Source organism: Copadichromis virginalis, linkage group LG5, assembly GCF_057382275.1.
Source record: "Copadichromis virginalis isolate Kocher_CV1m ecotype Utaka linkage group LG5, C_Virginalis_male_GT1.1, whole genome shotgun sequence".
NCBI lineage: Eukaryota > Metazoa > Chordata > Actinopteri > Cichliformes > Cichlidae > Copadichromis > Copadichromis virginalis.
This window is the reverse complement of record NC_140622.1, coordinates 14,819,695-14,839,176: the sequence shown is the minus strand read 5'-3', so window position 1 is coordinate 14,839,176 and position 19,482 is coordinate 14,819,695. Positions and strand designations below refer to the sequence as shown.

Below are 19,482 nucleotides of genomic sequence, written 5' to 3'. Positions count from 1 at the left end.
TTCACCCACCTTATTTTGAGCCAAATTCCCGCCGATGGAGGATGAATCCTCATTTATTGAGTAACCCCTTATTTATTGAGTATATCACTAAAGAGTTGAATGTTTTTATGACCACTAATAAAACGGAAGATGTAAGCCCATCTTTATTGTGGGAAACTGCTAAAGCCTATCTTAGGGGTAGTATTATCTCATACACTATAGCGCAGAAAAAGGCGTCAATGAAAGAACAACTCGATTTAGAGCACATAATACAAAAACTAGAAGTGCAGTTTAAAATCTCCAGGTCCAAAACTATACTTAAGAAGTTAGAAGCAGCCCGCTCAGCTTTAAATCAATTACTGACTAAAAGAGCAAAGGCAGCAATTTTCTTTGCTAAGCATAAATTATATGAATCTGGGAATAAACCTGGCTGTCTCTTAGCAAAAATAGCCAAAGGCAGGACAGATACAAACGTTATACAATCACTGTTTGATAATAAACATGTTAAGCATTATAAAACAACGGATATTAATCAAATTATGAAGCAGTTTTATATACACTTATACTCATCAGAGTGTAGTAATACAGATGGGAAGATGCGGGAATTTCTAGAGAAGGTGCCTGTTGTATCGTTATCAGAAAGTCACAGGAAAGAGTTAAATAACCCTGTGACACAGGAGGAAGTGCGACTTGCTATTAACTCCCTTAAAGGAGGAAAAGTACCAGGGCCTGATGGTTTCTGCCCAGAGTTTTATAAAAAACTAAGTCACCTTCTTGCAGGACCATTGACTGATATGTTTTAAGACTCTTTTAAGAATGAACAGTTGCCCCCAACACTCAGACAGGCTAATATTTTGTTAATTCTAAAGAAAAATAAATGTCCAGATAGGTGTGAATCATACAGACCGATCAGTCTCATTAATGTCGATGCTAAATTACTCTCCAAGCTATTAGTAAGGAGGCTTGAGGGCATTCTCCCACTGCTCATAAACCTTGATCAAACAGGCTTTATCCAAAATCGTTTCTCATCTACAAATATTAGACGACTATTAAATACTAGAAAAATTTGCATTTCCTGCGAAAATGCTGTGTGGATGCCTTAATGCTGAAGATGTCGGCTGAAAAAAGCTGAAAAAGTTGAAAAAACAAAAAACATTGCCCTGAGCAGGATTTGAACCTGGCCCTTCTGGTCTAACGGCAGCGACTCACCTCACTGCACCAAACTCATTCTCACAAAGACGAGGTGGAGAGACTGACAATTCTGGTGAAATTAGCAGAAGCTGCTTAGAATTGTGCTGATAAGAGGTGAAAAGGCTAAAAATTTTGCAGAAAAGAGGTTAATCAGAAGAATTTCTGCTGAAAAGAGTTTTTTCTGAAAACAGCAGAAAAAACTGAAAATTTTGCTGAAAAGAGTTCAATCAGCAGAATTTCTGCTCAAAAGAGTTTTTTCTGAAAACAGCTGAGATTTGTGCTGATAAGAGGTGAAAAGGCTGAAAACTTTGCAGAAAAGAGATGAATCAGCAGAATTTCTGCTGAAAAGAGTTGCTGATTAGAGTTCAATCAGCAGAATTTCTGCTGAAAAGAGTTCAATTAGCAGAATTTCTGCTCAAAAGAGTTCAATCAGCAGAATTTCTGCTGAAAAGAGTTCAATTAGCAGAATTTCTGCTCAAAAGAGTTCAATCAGCAGAATTTCTGCTGAAAAGCTTAAAATTCTAAGGAAAACAGCAGAAGAGGCTCAGATTTGTGGTGATAAGAGGTGAAAATGCTGAACCAATCAGAGGTACTGCTTCTGTCTGCTTCATCAGGCTGTGTACTTGTATGTATTTCTGCCATGGACTGTTAACAAGAATCTGAGGTCCATATTAGAAAAGCTTGTAAAATCATAAAACTTTGCAGAATTGAAATAAATTATCAATATGAATTACAGGTCTGTCAGGGTGTATCAATTTGTAGTGAAAAAAACATGTGGGAACACGAGAAGCTGGAGAAATACCAAGGGCTCAGAGAAGAGCTCGAGAGGATGTGGAGGGTGAAGGTAACGGTGGTCCCCATGGTAATCGGAGCACTAGGTGCGGTGACTCCCAAGCTAGGCGAGTGGCTCCAGCAGATCCCGGGAACAACATCGGAGATCTCTGTCCAGAAGAGCGCAGTCCTGGGAACAGCTAAGATACTACGCAGGACCCTCAAGCTCCCAGGCCTCTGGTAGAGGACCCGAGCTTAAAGGATAAACCGCCCACAGGGGCGTGCTGGGTGGTTTTTTTTTTATATCTCATAGTAATCTGACAATACTATAATATTGGCCATATTATATTTACATTGCCACAGTGAGTTGACTTTAGTCTCATAAACAACATTAACTAATTGTTATTTACTAACTAATCTTAAATGACTGTTCAGCACAGAAATGAAGCCCAACAATCATGTTTTACAGTCCCGTGGTCTCAGCCTCAGATACTCAACTAATCAAAGTGATGTCATGACAAAAATGAATGACCAACAGAACATTTTTCTCCTTCATTTCTGTCAAACAAAGCTGTGTGTAACGTGTCTCGCGGTTAGTATCATGGTTGCTAGGCAACCTGAACAGCGCGACTATGCGTATACCGTCCCATTTCACAAGCCTCTCACTTCCGCACTTACTACCCTCAAAAGAAGTAACATTGAATCACTTGCAGCGCAAATTATGTGACAAACTATTGCTGGTAGCTAGGAAATGTATTCTCATTAATTGGGTTAAAGATAAACCTCCCTCTGTGACGTTGTGGTACAGAGAATTATTTAAAGTTATTCCTCATGAAAGAACTGCTGCTAATTTAGGAGGAAATGAGGGTCTCTTTCTCAATGTTTGGTCCCCTTTGCTTTCTTATTTGCCAAATGATTTGTCCCAACTGTTGAGGGGGGGTGGTTGCGATTAAGATGCTCTCAGTTAAATAGGAAGTAAGTGTAAAGGACAATTCATTCTTGGAGTTTATCTTTTTCTCTTTCTATATCTGTGGGTAATTGAGTGAAAATATGTTTTGTGTGTGTGTGTGTGTGTGTGTGTGTGTGTGTGTGTGTGTGTGTGTGTGTGTGTGTGTGTGTGTGTGTGTGGATGTGGGTTTTTTGGGGTTTTTTTCTTTTCTGTTTGGTTGTTATGTTTTATGCTATTCTTGATAATGAATAAATATTGTATATCTAAAAAAAAATTAGTATTATACAAGGTTATAGAAATTTGGTTTGTTAAAAAAAATTTGTGTTGCTTTAATTTCTTGATTTATCATTGATTTCTTTTCAAACTGTTATACAACTTATTTATCAATGCTATTTATTTTCTTGGTTAAAGATTTGATTATTTCTATGGGGGTAAGGGATAGGAGAAGTATAAGCCACTGTGTGTTATATAACACACAGTGTCAGGCTACATTTCACTGTGTGTTATACTTGTATAACCAGTGTTGGGAAGGTTACTTTTAAAATGTATTCCATTACAGAATACAGAATACATGCCCCAAAATGTATTCTGTAACGTATTCCGTTACGTTACTCAATGACAGTAACGTATTCTGAATACTTTGGATTACTTAATATATTATCATTCTTTTTACAACAACGTGAATGTACTATTGCTGTGTGATTTATTACTATTACTCAAGGTCCGCGACTCCGAACTGTAGTAAAGGGACCTCTGACTAATACGGTGGGGTCCCTGTCGGCTCGTAGCCGAAAAATAGCTTTACTTTGTTGTGTGGGTCAACTTTTCTTGCGAGAGACAGAGAGAGGCGTTGAAAGGCTGCTCCAACAGAACTTATTGTTTTCGGAGGAAAACACGAACACGGTGTACAGTCGAGTCTTAATAGCTTACTTACAACTGGGCTCGTCAGGCACTCTTCTTGGCTGAAGTGGTTATTATTATATTTACATGCTTCCAGCTCCCGTTTTTGCTCGATGACAACTCGTACCTTTCCGCTCCCCTTTTTCTCCCTCCTCGCGCTCACAGACCCATAACGTGTATGGCAGTCCATTCTCCCTGAAACACGGACTACACTGCCCATGATGCTACATTCTTTAGAGCTATGCTTGTAGCATTCTGCCTGTTAGCTTAGCACAACAACAACAACAACAACGAAAAGGCGCTCTCTCACCCAGGAAACACGCAGTCGCAGAGAGAGAGAGAGAGCGTTGCCCTGTAACCATGGCAACCGTAACGCTGCCGCCTGGAACAACAGAACGTAGCTGTCAAACAAAACCCAAACAGTCCTGACCCGCGACAAAATGAAACAGGAAAGTACCGCAGTGTAATCCATTTATTTCAACAAAGTAACTGTATTCTGAATACCACCTGTTTAAACGGTAACTGTAACGGAATACAGTTACTCATTTTTGTATTTTAAATACGTAACGGCGGTACATGTATTCCGTTACTCCCCAACACTGTGTATAACTATGCATGTGACAAATAAAGAACCTTGAACCTTGAGCCATAAGGCTTCAGCCTATTCCTTTTTCGGTTACTGTTTGAGTACTTTTATGTAAAATTATAATCTGTTGTTGTTGTTGACTGAAATAAAAAAAAATTCAATTCAATTAAAAAAAATCAAGTTTCACTGGTTCGGTATGCTTAATATCAAAGTGGGCTGTATGAGGCCCACCAAGATGTAAAAGGAATTTGACAGCCCTGCAGTTGAATGACCTTGCATCCCTATGTTGGTTCAGTTCCTGCAAAATCATAATTAAAATATTTGTCTGGGACCATCTTTGCAATGACCCAAAACAACTTGTTAAAGAGAAAGTGTACCTACTGTTAAGATCTCCCAATTCTTTTAATCTTTGGGCTGAAGGAAGGACAATACTCGGTGTATAATGCTCAATCAACAATTCTTTATTCCCATACAATTCAACACTTATGAGCACAAGCCATCCGGATGGGGAGACATGCATGAAGAGGGTCACAGCAAATCTCAAACTGGTGGAGGGTTACTCAAGCTCTTATAGCCTTTAGTGGCCCCCACCTAGTTGTAAAAGCCTGAACATTCACATTCTTTGTCTCACACGGGGCCTAAGTTATGACCTCGGCTCCTTATTTTTCTGCTCTCTGTAAAGGTGGGGGTATGGAATGTGGTCTGTTTCTTCTATTATCGGCACAAGGTCCTCTGCACACAACATTCTCTTCAGTTTGACATGTCAAGAAACAGTGTAACACCTTCACAGCAGATCAAGGGTACAGGGTAATGTACACCTTTCTAACAAATCCAAAAATGGTCACATTCTTTTAACCCAAAAATATAATGGAAACTAGGACGATCTGATTTCCTCGTGTCAGCATTGTTCCCACATCATCATAATTAATGTTGTTCCAGGTTCAACATTGCAAGTGACCAATCACCTTCTTGTGACGTAATTCCTTTGCGACTTCGAAATACCCGCCTTCGATTATTTCGAAATACAAGTGAAGAAGCGAAAAACCGCCGCCTGTCCGCCGAATTTGAAGTCAATTCGCCTGTCCGCCGAATTTGAAGTCAATTTAGGATACTTTCCTTTAATAAACGGTAAGCATTATACATATGTTCCTCACTTGGCTTGCTGTTTGTTTGCTAGCGATAGGCTACTTGACGACAGCATTAGCTAACCAGTGTTCTCTAGACCAGCGTTCCCCAACTTTTTGGGTGTTTCGTGGCCCGGGGGTTGGGTCAGGCAAAATTGCAGTAGCTTCCCTGATCATTTTACAAACATAAGTGAAGAGAATCTGGACTAAAAGGCCTAGACTTATGGTTGTGTGCTGAATCTATGAATCAAACTATCACCTGGAAACATAATTAACTGGTCCATAGCTGTGAAACTGGACATGAGTTCTTGATTCTATGGAGATTAACAGTAATCCAGAAATTTACAAATTTGTCCCAGGGACATCGCGTAGATGTTGTCCCTGGGACATCGCGTAAATGTTGTCCCTGGGACATCGCGTAAATGTTGTCCCTGGGACATCATGTAGAAGTTGCCCTGGGACATCGTGTAGATGTTGTCCCTGGGACATCATGTTAAAGTTGCCAGAGACATACCATATGAAAGTTTAGCTTCTTTTAGCCCCTGTTTGTTTTATATTATTTTATATATATTTTTTTTTTAATATTATATTTAATATTTACATTGTATTGCAAAAAACCCCAAAACAAGTTAAAATGAATTAATGAATATTGACTAATTAAACCTTCGCTATTTTTCCACCAGAAATGGACGACATAATTAGAAGAAGTGTTCTGAATGACGAAAAAAAAAGAACTGGAAAAGACACACAACTTTGTGTGCATGTGTCACAATGCCAGGAGGACCCATTCAGTGTTGTGTTAGAAAAATTGAACTCATTAACCCTTCATGGACATTATAAATGTTTAAATGTTGCCTCAGGTAAAGACAGGAAAAGAGACTATTACAAATTCAACTGCATCAGAGCTGGGGAAAAAAGTCGAAACAGCTACAGAGCAGTGGGCTGTAAGGCCTATGTTTCATTTAAAGTACTCAAATGTTGGAAAGACCACACAGTCATCGTGCAGCGTACATATGATAAGCATGATGGGCATGATCCTTCGGACCCAAAAGACGCACATTTCAACAATATTTCCAGTGATTTGAGGAGGAAGATTGAGGAACTGCTTTCCCTTGGAACTAAGCCAGCCATCATACTAACCGAATGTCATAAATGGGCCAAAGAACATGGACACAGAGATCTTCACAACAGAGAGCATTTTGTCACACCACGTGACATTGACAGTGTTAGAACCTGCATGATGAGGAAGAAGCACTTTAACTGTGGAGACAGTCAATGTGTACATACCTTACTTAATGGAAAACATCAAGAACATGTTCTCTTCTATCAACCATACACATCTGACCAAGAACTAATGATTATTTTGCAGACACCTGTAATGAAATCAAACATGGAGAACTATGCAAAACAGTTAGTATTTGTTGACACCACGCACTGCGTTAACCAGTATTCATTTCCCTTATTCACACTTGTTGTAAGAGATGATCATGGGCATGGAGTCCCTGGCCCTGTGCTTCGTACGTCGTTTACTACATCCAAGATCAAATGAAACATCCAAGACCAAATCATCGCGCTAACTCTGAGCTCGCTATTCCGGTTCCCCGAACACACCTGTTGTTGACGATTAGTATAGCTGGATGAAGTAATGTGAGATCACTGGGTGGCCCAACAGGGGCTACGCATCGATAGTAGAAACATTGATCGGCAACCCTTTGATTGGTCGGCGAAAATGTCGAAGGAGCGTGCTCGGTATTTTTCGGCAGCAGAGCAAGAACTCTTGAGTGAGGGATTTCAGGAGTTTCAGAGTTTAATTAAAACGCAAGGGAACACTGCAAAGGCTGCAAAAGCAAGGAGAGAGGGCTGGCAGAAAGTTGCTGACAAATCAAACTCGTAAGTAATTTAATAATAATAATAATAACAATAATAATGGAGTGGATTTATATAGCGCTTTTCAAGGCACCCAAAGCGCTTTACAATGCCACTATTCATTCACTCTCACATTCACACACTGGTGGAGGCAGCTACGGTTGTAGCCACAGCTGCCCTGGGGCAGACTGACAGAAGCCAGGCTGCCATATTGCGCCATCGGCCCCTCTGGCCAACACCAGTAGGCGGTAGGGTAGATTTATCATATCACACCATATTATCCAATATTATATTACATTATATTATATTATAATATGTTATATTATATCCCCTTTCACATTAGAGCCACAACAGGACCCACTAGAACATGGGAACAAGTAAAAGTGAAATATAAGAATATTCTACAGAATGGTAATATTTATCACTTATATTGCTTGTCGTCTCTTGGAAAGAGACCCTGGAATACTCTGTTTGTTTGTTCATAACAGCAACCAAGAAAAGGGCAGAGCAAAAAAAAAAAGACAGGTGGTGGTCCTGCACCCCCTCGTCAACAAGTTGGTTAAGTAAATAATACCCTCACGGGAAAATCGATATCTCTCTATGAGCACACTGTCGCGCTGAGCTAAAGGATCCTGTCTGTCCCGCAATATACGCTGAATTCTGAGGACTATCCTTATCAATCTTGCACCTTCCGCAATGGGTTGCTCGCGTAAACGGACAGGATATGACTGCGACAGACTTCCCAAATCCACCTTCGCTTTTATAGCCGTGGTCTCTCATCTTGATTACACGAAGTAATTTACAATTACTACTCTGAAATATGAATTACATCTGTAATAATCACATACATGTAATAGAATGTTAATAGTACATTTCCCTTTTTTAGGGAATGACCTGTATGTATCTGTGTGAAATCAATAAAAGGATCAAGTGCTGCATTATCTTTAGTTACATTGATGTTATTTATTTATGGTGAAACAGTGGTGGAATATCGCTGTTGCTTTCGTATGAATGACGCGGACATACCTGCGTGGCCGCGATCTAATCCTGTTTACATAAAGTAAACCTGCTCCCCAGCAGGTTTACGCTTACGGCTCTGTTGCTATGACAGCAAGTCCCGGATGGGCTTCGGGGAACCGAACGATCCAGGATCACGCGAAATCGTCAACAATCTCATCCAGCTAACTCACTTAGCGCGGTACGAAGAACAGGCCCCCTGTGGCCTATGCTATTGTCAGCAACGAAAGTCAGAAAACCCTGGAAACTGTTCTTGGAATAGTTTGTGAGCATTTCCCAACTTCCCCGAGGTAAATAATACATTGACAGCTATTAATTTTGAAATAATTCCTTTTCAAAAAAGTTATAACATGCCAGAATCTAATGCTATAGCTGCAGCATGGGCTGCAAAAAACTTTCCTTTCCAGTTGTTAAAGTTATTCCTATAGGCTGTATGCAGTATTTTATATATCTACTTGTGAGTTGAAATGTTTAATTTGGCATTGAAGTGGTGCTTTGAGATAGCAAAAACATTTTCATACTGTTTAATCTCATTTAGTGTTTTCTTTTTTTCTGTAGAGCATTTATGGTTGACAAAGACTTTGCGGAAATAAATGCTTTGCAGAAGGTTTTTCCAGAGTCAGCTATCCTTCTATGCTGGTACCATGTCTTGCAGGTAAACCACATTGTTTTCTTTTCACGTTGTCTAAGATGCACCTGAAACACATTTTTACAACAGGGTCCTGTTGTTATGATTTGCCTCATTGTGATATTCACCTACTCAGGTTAATGAATATAAAGGGATAAAATGTTGAGTGACTATGTCCATCCATTTAAGACCACAGTGCACTCATCTTCTGGTGGCTGCTTCCCAAAGCTCTTTTTGACATTTAAAAATATGTTTGCCTGGTTGATTTCTGTAATGCACAGGTCCTCTTGTCCAGTGAGTGACAAAGTTATTTTTGGACGTCAGCTTTCTTTTATGCTTTTTGTACAGCTGCTCCTCTGTCTCTCTCTCCAGATTAACTTTTTTTCTCTTACATTCACAGGCTGTTAATCGATGGCTTTCAAAATCAGAGTCCGGGGTCCATGGGCTTTCTAACACCCAAAAGAGAAATGAAATCATTTCTTTCTTTTGTAAGCTGAAAGCTTGCACATCTGTAAGTGTAATTTGTCTATTTCACATTTTGATTTCTTGATTACACTAAGAGCATAATAACTTTCAGTTGCTAAAAAAAGTTACAGAGAGATACAAAATAGATTTTTGAAACAATTTCTAAAACTGGCTTCTTATCTTGCTTATCAAAACAAGTACTTAAGCTGTGCAGACCATCATTGTGTCACCCACTGTGCAGTAGAACTTGTGAGTGGGATTCTTTCACAGACAGATGCTGAAACCAAATATGCTTATAGGTTTAGTGTTCCTTCTTAGCCATTGTAAGGGAAGAAATAATTGCTTCTTAATACAAAAACACGACATATTATTAATAACTTAAAATTCTTAATGTTATTCAATAAAAGGAAAAGGGCTTCAATACATAATATTAAAGATTTCAATAGGTCTGTTAAATGGATTGAAATATATTCTGTTGCATCCAATTCTCTTAGGAGGACGACTTTAAAGCCACATCAGCAGAGTTCTGCCAGACATTTAAGCAATACCCTTTGGTGTGCCAGTATTTTCAGAAGCACTGGGAAGGCATTGGCCACATGTGGTGTGACTACAGCCGTCGCTTCAGTCACGCTCGTTCTGAAACAAACAATGTGATTGAAAGGTATGATTTATTATTTTGACCTCATTCAATTGTATTGCTGAAAAAAAGATATTATGCTTTAATCCAAGAGGCTAAACTGAGTAGGTTCGTCATGTCATTGCCAGAACAGGTTTTAGGCAAATCCTTTAAATTCTAGCAGCGTTTTTTATGTTATCACAACAAAAAACAGAGTAGGTGGATTTGCCTAAATCAGCTAAACCGGCACAGAGCATTCCTTTATAAAAGACGTGTGCAATAGGTATTCCAATTTTTTTAAAAATAATACAGTCTTGATTAAAACTTTAAATTCCTTCAATTACAGTTACTAATCATTTCAAATAACTGTTTTTCAGATTTTTCCACCGCCTGAAATACCAGTTTTTATCTGGCTACAAGAATAGGCGTCTGGATGATCTGATTGAAGTGCTCCTAGGGAAGGCCGACGACTACTTCTCAGTCATAAAAACCCTGCAAGATGTGGGCCGCATGAAAAACAGGTTTGCTGACACCTTGTCTCAAGTTTCAGACTCTGCTTCAAGACTGATGGAAAGTGGTTGGGCTCTTAAAATTACAGTCAAGAACAGCCATGGAGTTAATGCATATCAAGTCCCATCTGAGTCAAGAGAAGACATGGTGTATGATGTCTGCCCTGTTGAGTCCTACTGCAACTGTACATATGGCTTACGAGGACTTCTTTGCAAGCATCTAGTGTTACTTGCAAAATTAGCAGAGGCTGACAATGACATCTATCCAAACATGGAAACAGACCTTGGCAAGAATTGCAGTGAAAGAAAGGCATTACTTTGTACACTGTGAGGACTTGAAAGTGACAAAAATGCCAAGTTTGTTTGGAAATCTGTGTTTTTTTGCATCGGCTGAAACACTTCAGTGCACTTGTTGTACGTTCTCTCACTATAACACATGTGCTTGCCTGAAGGTGGCTTGTAGCCATTTTAAACAAATGAAAAACTCTCTGAAAAGTCCTCTATCAACTTTGAATGACACTCCTGTAGTTGAAAGCACAGACAAAAAATGCACAGAAGATGCAGTTGGAAAACTAAATGCTGTTTTAGACACAGTTAAACAGTGGGCATTCATTCCAGAGGGTATTACTGCAATGATAGATGAACTGCATACAAATGTCTTAAAAACAAAACAAGTAGGCAAAAGTATATTCCAGTACGAAATAAAGATGACAGATAATGCACGCAAAATTAGGCCATTGTATTCTAGCAAGAAACGTTCGGCCAGCATCGACATTCCAACAGTCTGAAAATGAATGTGAACAGTCGATAACCACTGAAAGAGAGACATCCTCTGGAGAAAAAGAAAACCTTTTGGAATACAAAACAAAAAAGAGAAGAGTTAAAGCTAAGTATATGCACAAGTAGACTTTTGTGTGACATTTCAAAGGGACTGCATCCATTACTTCTGTTTATTGAAACCTAAAGCTGAATAGCTGTCTTAACTTTCTGCCAAGGAACAGATGAAAAGAAATTGTTTGGTCTCTCAAGCAGTTGTTATTTATGTGTGTTATTCATTACTTTGGCTTGGTTGCTGTTTTTGATACAAATTCATCTGTGCCCATTGTAATATTTTCATATGTTACTATTTTTATATTGCTATGCATTATAAATAAAGGATTACTTATTACTATTAAAGGTCTGCATTTGTAATTGTTGGTATTATTTATAAAATATGCGCTCTTAAGTTTTTTGCTCCATAAAACGATACCTGTCACTTTTTGGACAGAGTATCAGCTGTTGAGAATCCTGGCTCATACAAAATAGAAGTAAAAGGTTTCAACATCCAGCCTTTTTATGATTAAATACAAAGTGTAATAACAGAGTTATTGGGGTGTGATTTTGCTAATAGTTAGTCTTAAGTATAAGTTTAATAGTAATGAGTAAGAAAATATAGCCAGAATAATGGAATGAGACTAACACCTGACCTCACACTGAGATTTGGTATGAAGTGGCATGTTTGTGCTAATGCTGACATTGGGGCTCAGAGTTCCTCTGTGTGTATATATTTGTGAACGTTAACTTGGCTAATGTCCAAGGGTTTGACTGCTTTCCTGTTGGATTGTATCACAAAGAACAGGGATAAGAGCACCAGTGGCCGTGCACACCCTCATCTCTCTCCTTCACCCGATCATTAGTGTTGGAAACCGGCATTAGCTCAGAGTAGATTAGACTTCAGTATAGTGCAAGTGATTTGATTTTATGATTATTTGATTCAGTTTTTTCTGTGTTCAAGCTCAATTACTTTAATAAAATATGTTGAATTCAAACAAATAAATAAACAAATAAACTGTGGACATTACCCTTTTAAACCTTTCTGAAACAAGACAGGTAAAAACCAGTGTATAAAAGTTTACATAGGTATAAATAGCTCTAACACTTTACTCCAGCCTGGCGTCCACACATGTGGACATCACATTTTGGGTTATTTAGACCAAAATACTAAATCTTGATCAACAAGTGCCTGATATACAGTTATGAGGACATTATACTGCAACTGTTCTATCGAAATTTCAAATTAATGTCCTCATATGTGGCTCTCATTTTTCTCAGAAACAAAAATTAGGTAAAAAAAAACAAAACCTGGTAATTCTTTCTTTTTACATTCATCGGGTTCCAATCGGCCCAAATATCAAAGAGAAATTAAAAATGCATGCCATGGAAGATTTCGGGTCTTAGGGGGTTAAAATGACCAGACCCCTCCGGCCTGTTTTCCAGGCCACTAAATTAAACCCAGTCAATTACCAATTGAACAGAATAAAAACCTACGAGGTCCACTAATAGTCCAAAAGTCCAAATCTTTAATAGAAAAGACAGGCAGAACTCAAACAAACAATAATCCAAACGAGGAGCATATATACACACTGGAAAGTAAATAATTATAAGTTATTAAATCAGACTAATTAAATACAGTAAAACTAATAAGGGAAGACGAACACACGGGAAATAAAAATAACAGTGTAAACATAACAAAACTCAAAATAAAACAGGAAAGCTACTACAAACCGAGTGTGACACAATTACATTCATATTGAAACATATGTGATAATTTTCTTTCTTTGTAGCATTTTTAAGATATGTGTTAGAACAGTCATTATGCTGTTTGGATTAGGAACCAATCATTTTTGCCAAATAGTTAACACAAACTTAGAACAACAATGAACAATTTTCAAGATTCTGATTTACAGAACAAACAAAAGTCACAAAAGGTTTCATTATTTAAGAGACAAGATCAAGTTTTTCACACAGGAATGAAATGACAGAATCCAGTGCAGCGGGGCCAAAGGTGTGTGTCAGCAAACTGAAGGTTGAGGAATCAGTCAGCTCATGTTTAAGATTGTGTTGGATTTTGAGAAGAGTCTGTCTGTTATTAGAAAGTAAGATTAACAATGTTACACCAATAACCCAAATACGGGGAAATGACAAATAATACCAAAAAAGATACAACTTTCATATTGTTTTACTAACTTACTTTGTCATATCAGCACTTGAATGGTCGATGCCTTTACAGACCATGTCTGTTGTGACATCGCAGGCCAATCTTCCGGCAAACCCGAGGGCTAGCTCCCCAGCCTCCTCTTCACTCAGAACACTAAACACTGTTACTTTAGTTTTGGCCTTCTTAGGCCTGTCAAGAATCATTGCGGGCAGTTTGGCTTTACGGCCCTAAAAAAGAAAAAGTGCAAACACCAAAAGAGCAGAGAGAGACACACACGCGCACAAAGTTAAATGCTTTTGTTTACATGGTGTAATTGTGTATATGTTGCAGCAAATGCACAATTTCCAGCCACATTGTCACTTCATTGATACGAGTAACCCGGATTTATTTCAGGTGACATCAAAATCACGAAATGTATACCTACCCCAATCAAACCTCTGAAAACATGAACTGACATGTTCTCTGCGTTGATTCTGCGCTTGATCTCGTCTTCTGTTACTGTGTAGGTTTTCTTTTTTGAGCTTGGTACAGATAAGCGACCATGCACTCTGTAAACTGTACTAGTTCCTTCTGAATCAGTTTGGAATTCTGTATCTGCATCGATCCTGTCAACATCATCAGCAGCAGCATTATCTGTACTCAGACTTGTGCCGTATACTTCTGCTTCTTTTTCGTTGTCTTCAGTCTGTGTACCTTCATCTCTTTCAGTCTGTGTACCTTCATCTCTGACTGTCAGTCTTCCTATCTCACTGTTACTTGTCGATTTGCTGCAGATGTTCTCTCCTTTAGGAACTTTTCCTTTGTCATTCGCTGCCTGATGCTTTCCCTGATGACATTCTTCACTGGCTACTTCTATTGCTCCTCCTGTATAGCCACCCACTATGCTGCACAACTCCTTTCCCTCTGCTGTGCTGCACTGTGCTGTTACATAAAGAAGAATGATATAAACAGCACTATATCAATTTAATTGTGAAGAGAAATCCCCACAATACGACACAGTTATGTCTAAAATAGTTTTGTGTAAAAACTGGATCTTGAAACGTCCACTTTAATTACACAGTCCTGGTGTGCAAAGGCAAAATTACGAAAAAAAATTTCACTTTAAACATTTTTGGACATTGTTTAGTTATATTGTGACTTACTCTCACAGAAGATACAGATGCCACAAACAGACTTTGAACAACGCATGTGCTTGTATGCACCACATTTCTGGCACTGCACCTGTGAATTAAAAAAAAGAAAAAAAAGAAGAAGAAATAAACAAACAAAAAACAAATGAACAAAGTCCATTAAATAAACAATCTATATGGCTAAGGACATGTCATAGTGTACCCGGTCTTTGGCTGCAATCACACACCAGCACTGACTGCACTTCCTAGTTCGATCTGCAAAATATAATTTGTTTAAGTACAAGTTACATTTTCCAATGTTAGAGAAAAAGAAGGCAGCTAATTTTATCTTTACCTATTGAGGAAAATAAGTAGTGGCAAAGTCGGGACCTGAGCTTTGTGATTTCAGTGTTGTACTCCTCCACTTGTGTTTTACCGTCAATGAGAGATTGGGCAAACTAATAATTGACGAAGAAAAAAAAAAAAAAAAAGAACAAAAAGAATTAGATTAACAAAGAAATGTTTGTTTTTAACCCCCCCCCCCCCCCCCCCCCGAGAAAAAAAAAAAACAAAAAACAGAGCAACCAAAGCAAAGCATTACTGCTGAAATGGTTCAATCTACAAAAAAAATTGAGATTTTACCATCCTGCCTCTAAGGCTTTAAAAACTGAATAGGCAAAAATGTAAACATTACTTATATAGGTTAAAGCTATAGTTTTCAGTACCATTATGACATGCACTCCACATGAGTTCCCATCCTGTTGATGTGGGTGGCTCACATGTGACAAGGTCCACTCTCCAGCGCAGCCTCTTGCTGAAGCAAATGAGCTGAGAGATCGCAGTTATTACAAATAAAAAGCATATAGAGAAATCAATAACCACGTTCGGTAATGATTTCAATTAAATTAAATATGTTATGTTAAATATGTTAATTAATTACCTCCAGTTTTTCAACACCGCACTTTTTCTGACCTCCGACTCGCCAAATGAATTCATATAGACTATGGTCCTCTTGGGTATGTCACAAAACTGTTTTGTAAAAAGATGGATATGGTAGGCTTGGGCCTTGAGCTTTCCTAATGAGGGACACTGAAAAGTATCATGCACTAGAGAGAGTGCAAAATCTGTGCAACTTACAAACAAGGTCCAGTGGCTGCCGTTTTCCAGACAGGCTCCAATCAATTTCTCATACATCTGAAAGATGTTTTTCTGGAAATAAAAATAATGTGACAAGTATGTTTTTCTGTCAAGAATGACACTGCAAAACTGCAAAAGCTTGTCAGGTGAGACTTGTAATTAATTCTGCAGATACACAAACATATAGAAAGTGTCATTTTTGGTTTACATTAATTAATTTCTATAGTGTGTACAAAACAAATCAAGACCACAGACTCAACACGCACCACTCAATTTTTGGTGTTCTTTATCAGTTGGCCAAGACAGAAATGTTTTAATCTGTGTGCATTGCTTTTGAACAAGTCTTTACACAGAAAAGGTTTCAGAAAGGTATTTTTCAGGTTCTTCTGACAAGGCTTCAATTTTGGAAAATGCTGTTTGTTTATAGTGGCAACTTATAAACCCTTTGTGATAAGAACATAGTTACCACAGTCCAAGTCATACCTTCAAAAAGTATGCACTTTGTGCTCTTGTGGACCCATCCAAAATTTTTCCAGTGATTTGGCTTGGTATTGGATAAATGTGAGGGAAATTCTATAAAAATAACATAAATACACCTATGTTTTCAAATACATTACAAAAAACGTAAACATGCTATGTCATTATGATCAAACAAGCTTTTCAACATACCTCACACTGCAAATAGATTAGGCCATCTATTACCTTATAAAACAAATAAATAAATACATATAAATAAAAACAGAACTAAGGAATACGATTCATTAAGTAAATTGTACAATAAAGTGTATTTAAAGCAGAATTTAACATTAGTTTTATGACAACATAAAAGGATTTTTATGTCAAGAGGTACCTCATCTGAAATGTTAGTCTGGTCAAACAGGGATTTCAAACTTGAAATACCAATAGAGTTTGGTCCAGCTACTCCCACAAGGTAATCTGTGAGAAAGCATATGCTGTAGTCAACAGATATCATTTTCTTTTTGCATGCTGCAACCATCATCCATTTCAGTCTTCTAGGAGCTTTGTCTGGTTGTAGTTCTTTTTTCTCCTCCTCATCTATTAATTAAATTGTTTTCTGACCTTCCTAACTGTTTCCGACCTGTCTTCCCAATGTGATGTTTAAGCAATATATGTATGGTCAGAAGGGGGTGAAATTTTCATTGCAGTTGTACGTGTAACATTGCATGTGATAATAAAAGGCTTGATTGGTTGATTATTCAACATGAGTTGACATTTACCTGACATTGTGAAGGAGTCACAGTTTCTGTAAGGGTGTAAGAACATAACATGTGGATTTGTTACACTTCTTTTTCACAAGTTAATAACAATCAATAATTTTCATTCCATTATTTACAAGCTATCACACGATGTCCCAGGGACAACATCTACACGATGTCCCAGGGCAAATTCTACATGATGTCCCAGGGACAACATTTACACAATGTCCCAGGGACAACATTTACGCGATGTCCCAGGGACAACATCTACACGATGTCCCAGGGCAAATTCTACATGATGTCCCAGGGACAACATTTACACAATGTCCCAGGGACAACATTTACGCGATGTCCCAGGGACAACATTTACGCGATGTCCCAGGGACAACATTTACGCGATGTACCAGGACAAATTTGTAAATTTCTGGATTACTGTTAATCTCCATAGAATCAAGAACTCATGTCCAGTTTCACAGCTATGGACCAGTTAATTATGTTTCCAGGTGATAGTTTGATTCATAGATTCAGCACACAACCATAAGTCTAGGCCTTTTAGTCCAGATTCTCTTCACTTATGTTTGTAAAATGATCAGGGAAGCTACTGCAATTTTGCCTGACCCAACCCCCGGGCCACGAAACACCCAAAAAGTTGGGGAACGCTGGTCTAGAGAACACTGGTTAGCTAATGCTGTCGTCAAGTAGCCTATCGCTAGCAAACAAACAGCAAGCCAAGTGAGGAACATATGTATAATGCTTACCGTTTATTAAAGGAAAGTATCCTAAATTTGTTCCGTTATTTGAGGTTATGGATGTTATTTGACTGGAGGCATAACTCACAGACACACGAGACGCGCCATTACTCCATGAGTGTCCTTTATTATTTTCCATCCCCCCCTACAACAACAACCCAGCAGAAACGTTCCTACCACTTAACATTTACCTGATACTACATCCCCCCTACTAAATAGGATGTGATGCTGGAATATAACCAAGAAAACAGATTAGACCCGCACGCTTTAAAGTATACTATTACTATGTCCTTGTGCTTTATCTGGTAACAGCTTGTTTACTGAACTCGCTTGGTTTCAAACCAGACTACTCAGAATGTCCAAAAATAAACTCTCAAAGTATACAACTCTGAACACTAAGCATAAGTGCACATTTCTGAACTATTCAGTGCAGCTACAAACAACATGTTTAAACAGTGCAACCATTTGCTTTATTTCTCATTGTCTCTATGAGGGATGGGGTAGACTACCCAGCCCTCAGCCTGAGTGTGGGGATTATTCTGCCCCAGTGCTCACTCAGTTCCAAGCCCTATGAGCAAACATAGTCTTTTAGGTATGCTGGAGGCCTCCTAGACCTGGGTTGGATTTGGCTCCCAGCTTCAGGAGTCTGCTGGCTGGCCTCCTGTGAGATAGTGTCTGGAACCGACACAATCTGTGCAGCTGGAACAGAGTTCTCAGGTGAAGCCTCTGGTGGATCGCCAGAAATCTCTGGTGCCCCAGGTGTCCATGTAAGATGGTAACGGTTTCTTCTCAGCGTGCCCTTTGCTGTCTCGATGATGTAGGACCTCGGTGAGCCTGCCATGGACACGACTGTCCCTCTAGTATCCATGTCTGAGACCCACACTTTGTCTCCAGGATTGAGCTGTAGCATATCATGTGCTCTGTGTCTGCGGTTGTAGTTTTGTCTTTGCTTTTGTCTGTACGATTGTTCTATAGCTTTGAGCTTGTCTGTGTCCGTACCTCTTGGATGTAGCTGTGATGGGATGACAGGAATAGTTGTCCTTATCCGTCTACCCATGAGAAGCTCCGTTGGGCTGTAGCCATTTGCCAATGGAGTGGCCCGGTATGCCATAAGGGCGAGATAGGGATCGCCAGACTTTTTAAGAAGACTTTTGATGGTCCTGACTGCCCTCTCGGCCTCCCCATTGCTCTGAGGGAAGTGGGGACTGGATGTCTCATGGCTAAAACCCCATTCTTGTGCAAATCTTTTGAAGGAATCAGACGAAAACTGAGGTCCATTATCAGAGCGAACCCGCTCTGGTATGCCATGACGTGCAAAGATTGATTTACAGTGCTCGATCACTGCCTCTGATGTTGTAGATGTCAGTTTGGCAACTTCGAAGAATCTGGAAAAGTAATCCACAATGACCAGGTACTGTTTATTCTCTATCTGGAACAGATCAGCTCCCACCATGGCCCACGGTCTTTGTGGGAACTCGGTAGGTAGCATGGTTTCTTTGTGGTTAGTCCGCTCACGGCAGCAAGTGTCACAGGTCCCAATCACTTTTATCAGCTCACTGCTCAGGCCTGGCCACCAAACAGATTGTTTAGCTCTCTCTCTGCATTTCGTTATTCCTAGGTGTCCCTCATGTAGTTTAGACAGAATGTCTGCTCTGAGCGATGTGGGAATCACTATTCTGCTCCCATAAAGAA

At 39.0% G+C, this 19,482-nt stretch overlaps 3 protein-coding genes across 3 annotated transcripts; 2 read left to right on the top strand and 1 right to left on the bottom strand.

Moving 5' to 3' along the window:
- The first annotated feature begins 5,259 nt into the window (after positions 1-5,259).
- Positions 5,260-7,049, top strand: LOC146709155 (uncharacterized). Its single transcript, XM_085457935.1, has 2 exons — positions 5,260-5,504; positions 6,184-7,049. Exon 2 carries the CDS (start codon positions 6,186-6,188, stop codon positions 7,047-7,049), a length of 864 nt encoding a protein of 287 aa, XP_085314061.1. The 5' UTR covers positions 5,260-5,504; positions 6,184-6,185.
- Positions 7,050-8,445: 1,396 nt separating this feature from the next.
- Positions 8,446-11,781, top strand: LOC146709154 (uncharacterized). Its single transcript, XM_085456136.1, has 5 exons — positions 8,446-8,673; positions 8,942-9,038; positions 9,412-9,522; positions 9,971-10,137; positions 10,470-11,781. The coding sequence occupies exons 2-5, from the start codon at positions 8,949-8,951 to the stop codon at positions 10,930-10,932; spliced, it is 831 nt and encodes a 276-aa protein (XP_085312262.1). The 5' UTR covers positions 8,446-8,673; positions 8,942-8,948; the 3' UTR covers positions 10,933-11,781.
- Positions 11,782-12,917: 1,136 nt separating this feature from the next.
- On the bottom strand, positions 12,918-16,943 carry LOC146709153 (uncharacterized). The gene is made up of 7 exons (XM_085456135.1): positions 15,628-16,943; positions 15,413-15,515; positions 15,043-15,145; positions 14,911-14,963; positions 14,721-14,799; positions 13,612-14,499; positions 12,918-13,503 (listed from the first exon to the last, which is right to left on the bottom strand). Exons 1-6 carry the CDS (start codon positions 15,879-15,881, stop codon positions 13,940-13,942), a joined length of 1,152 nt encoding a protein of 383 aa, XP_085312261.1. The 5' UTR covers positions 15,882-16,943; the 3' UTR covers positions 12,918-13,503; positions 13,612-13,939.
- Positions 16,944-19,482: the final 2,539 nt, after the last annotated feature.

Coding starts and splice junctions, on each gene's coding strand:
- LOC146709154 (XM_085456136.1), top strand. CDS start 8,949: ATGGTTGACAAAGACTTTGCGGAAATAAATGCTTTGCAGAAGGTTTTT. Junction 9,039..9,411: donor GCTGGTACCATGTCTTGCAG/GTAAACCACATT, acceptor TTACATTCACAG/GCTGTTAATCGATGGCTTTC. Junction 10,138..10,469: donor ACAAACAATGTGATTGAAAG/GTATGATTTATT, acceptor ACTGTTTTTCAG/ATTTTTCCACCGCCTGAAAT.
- LOC146709153 (XM_085456135.1), bottom strand. CDS start 15,881: ATGTATGAGAAATTGATTGGAGCCTGTCTGGAAAACGGCAGCCACTGG. Junction 15,516..15,627: donor GCGGTGTTGAAAAACTGGAG/GTAATTAATTAA, acceptor GCGATCTCTCAG/CTCATTTGCTTCAGCAAGAG. Junction 14,964..15,042: donor CTACTTATTTTCCTCAATAG/GTAAAGATAAAA, acceptor TATATTTTGCAG/ATCGAACTAGGAAGTGCAGT.
- LOC146709155 (XM_085457935.1), top strand. CDS start 6,186: ATGGACGACATAATTAGAAGAAGTGTTCTGAATGACGAAAAAAAAAGA.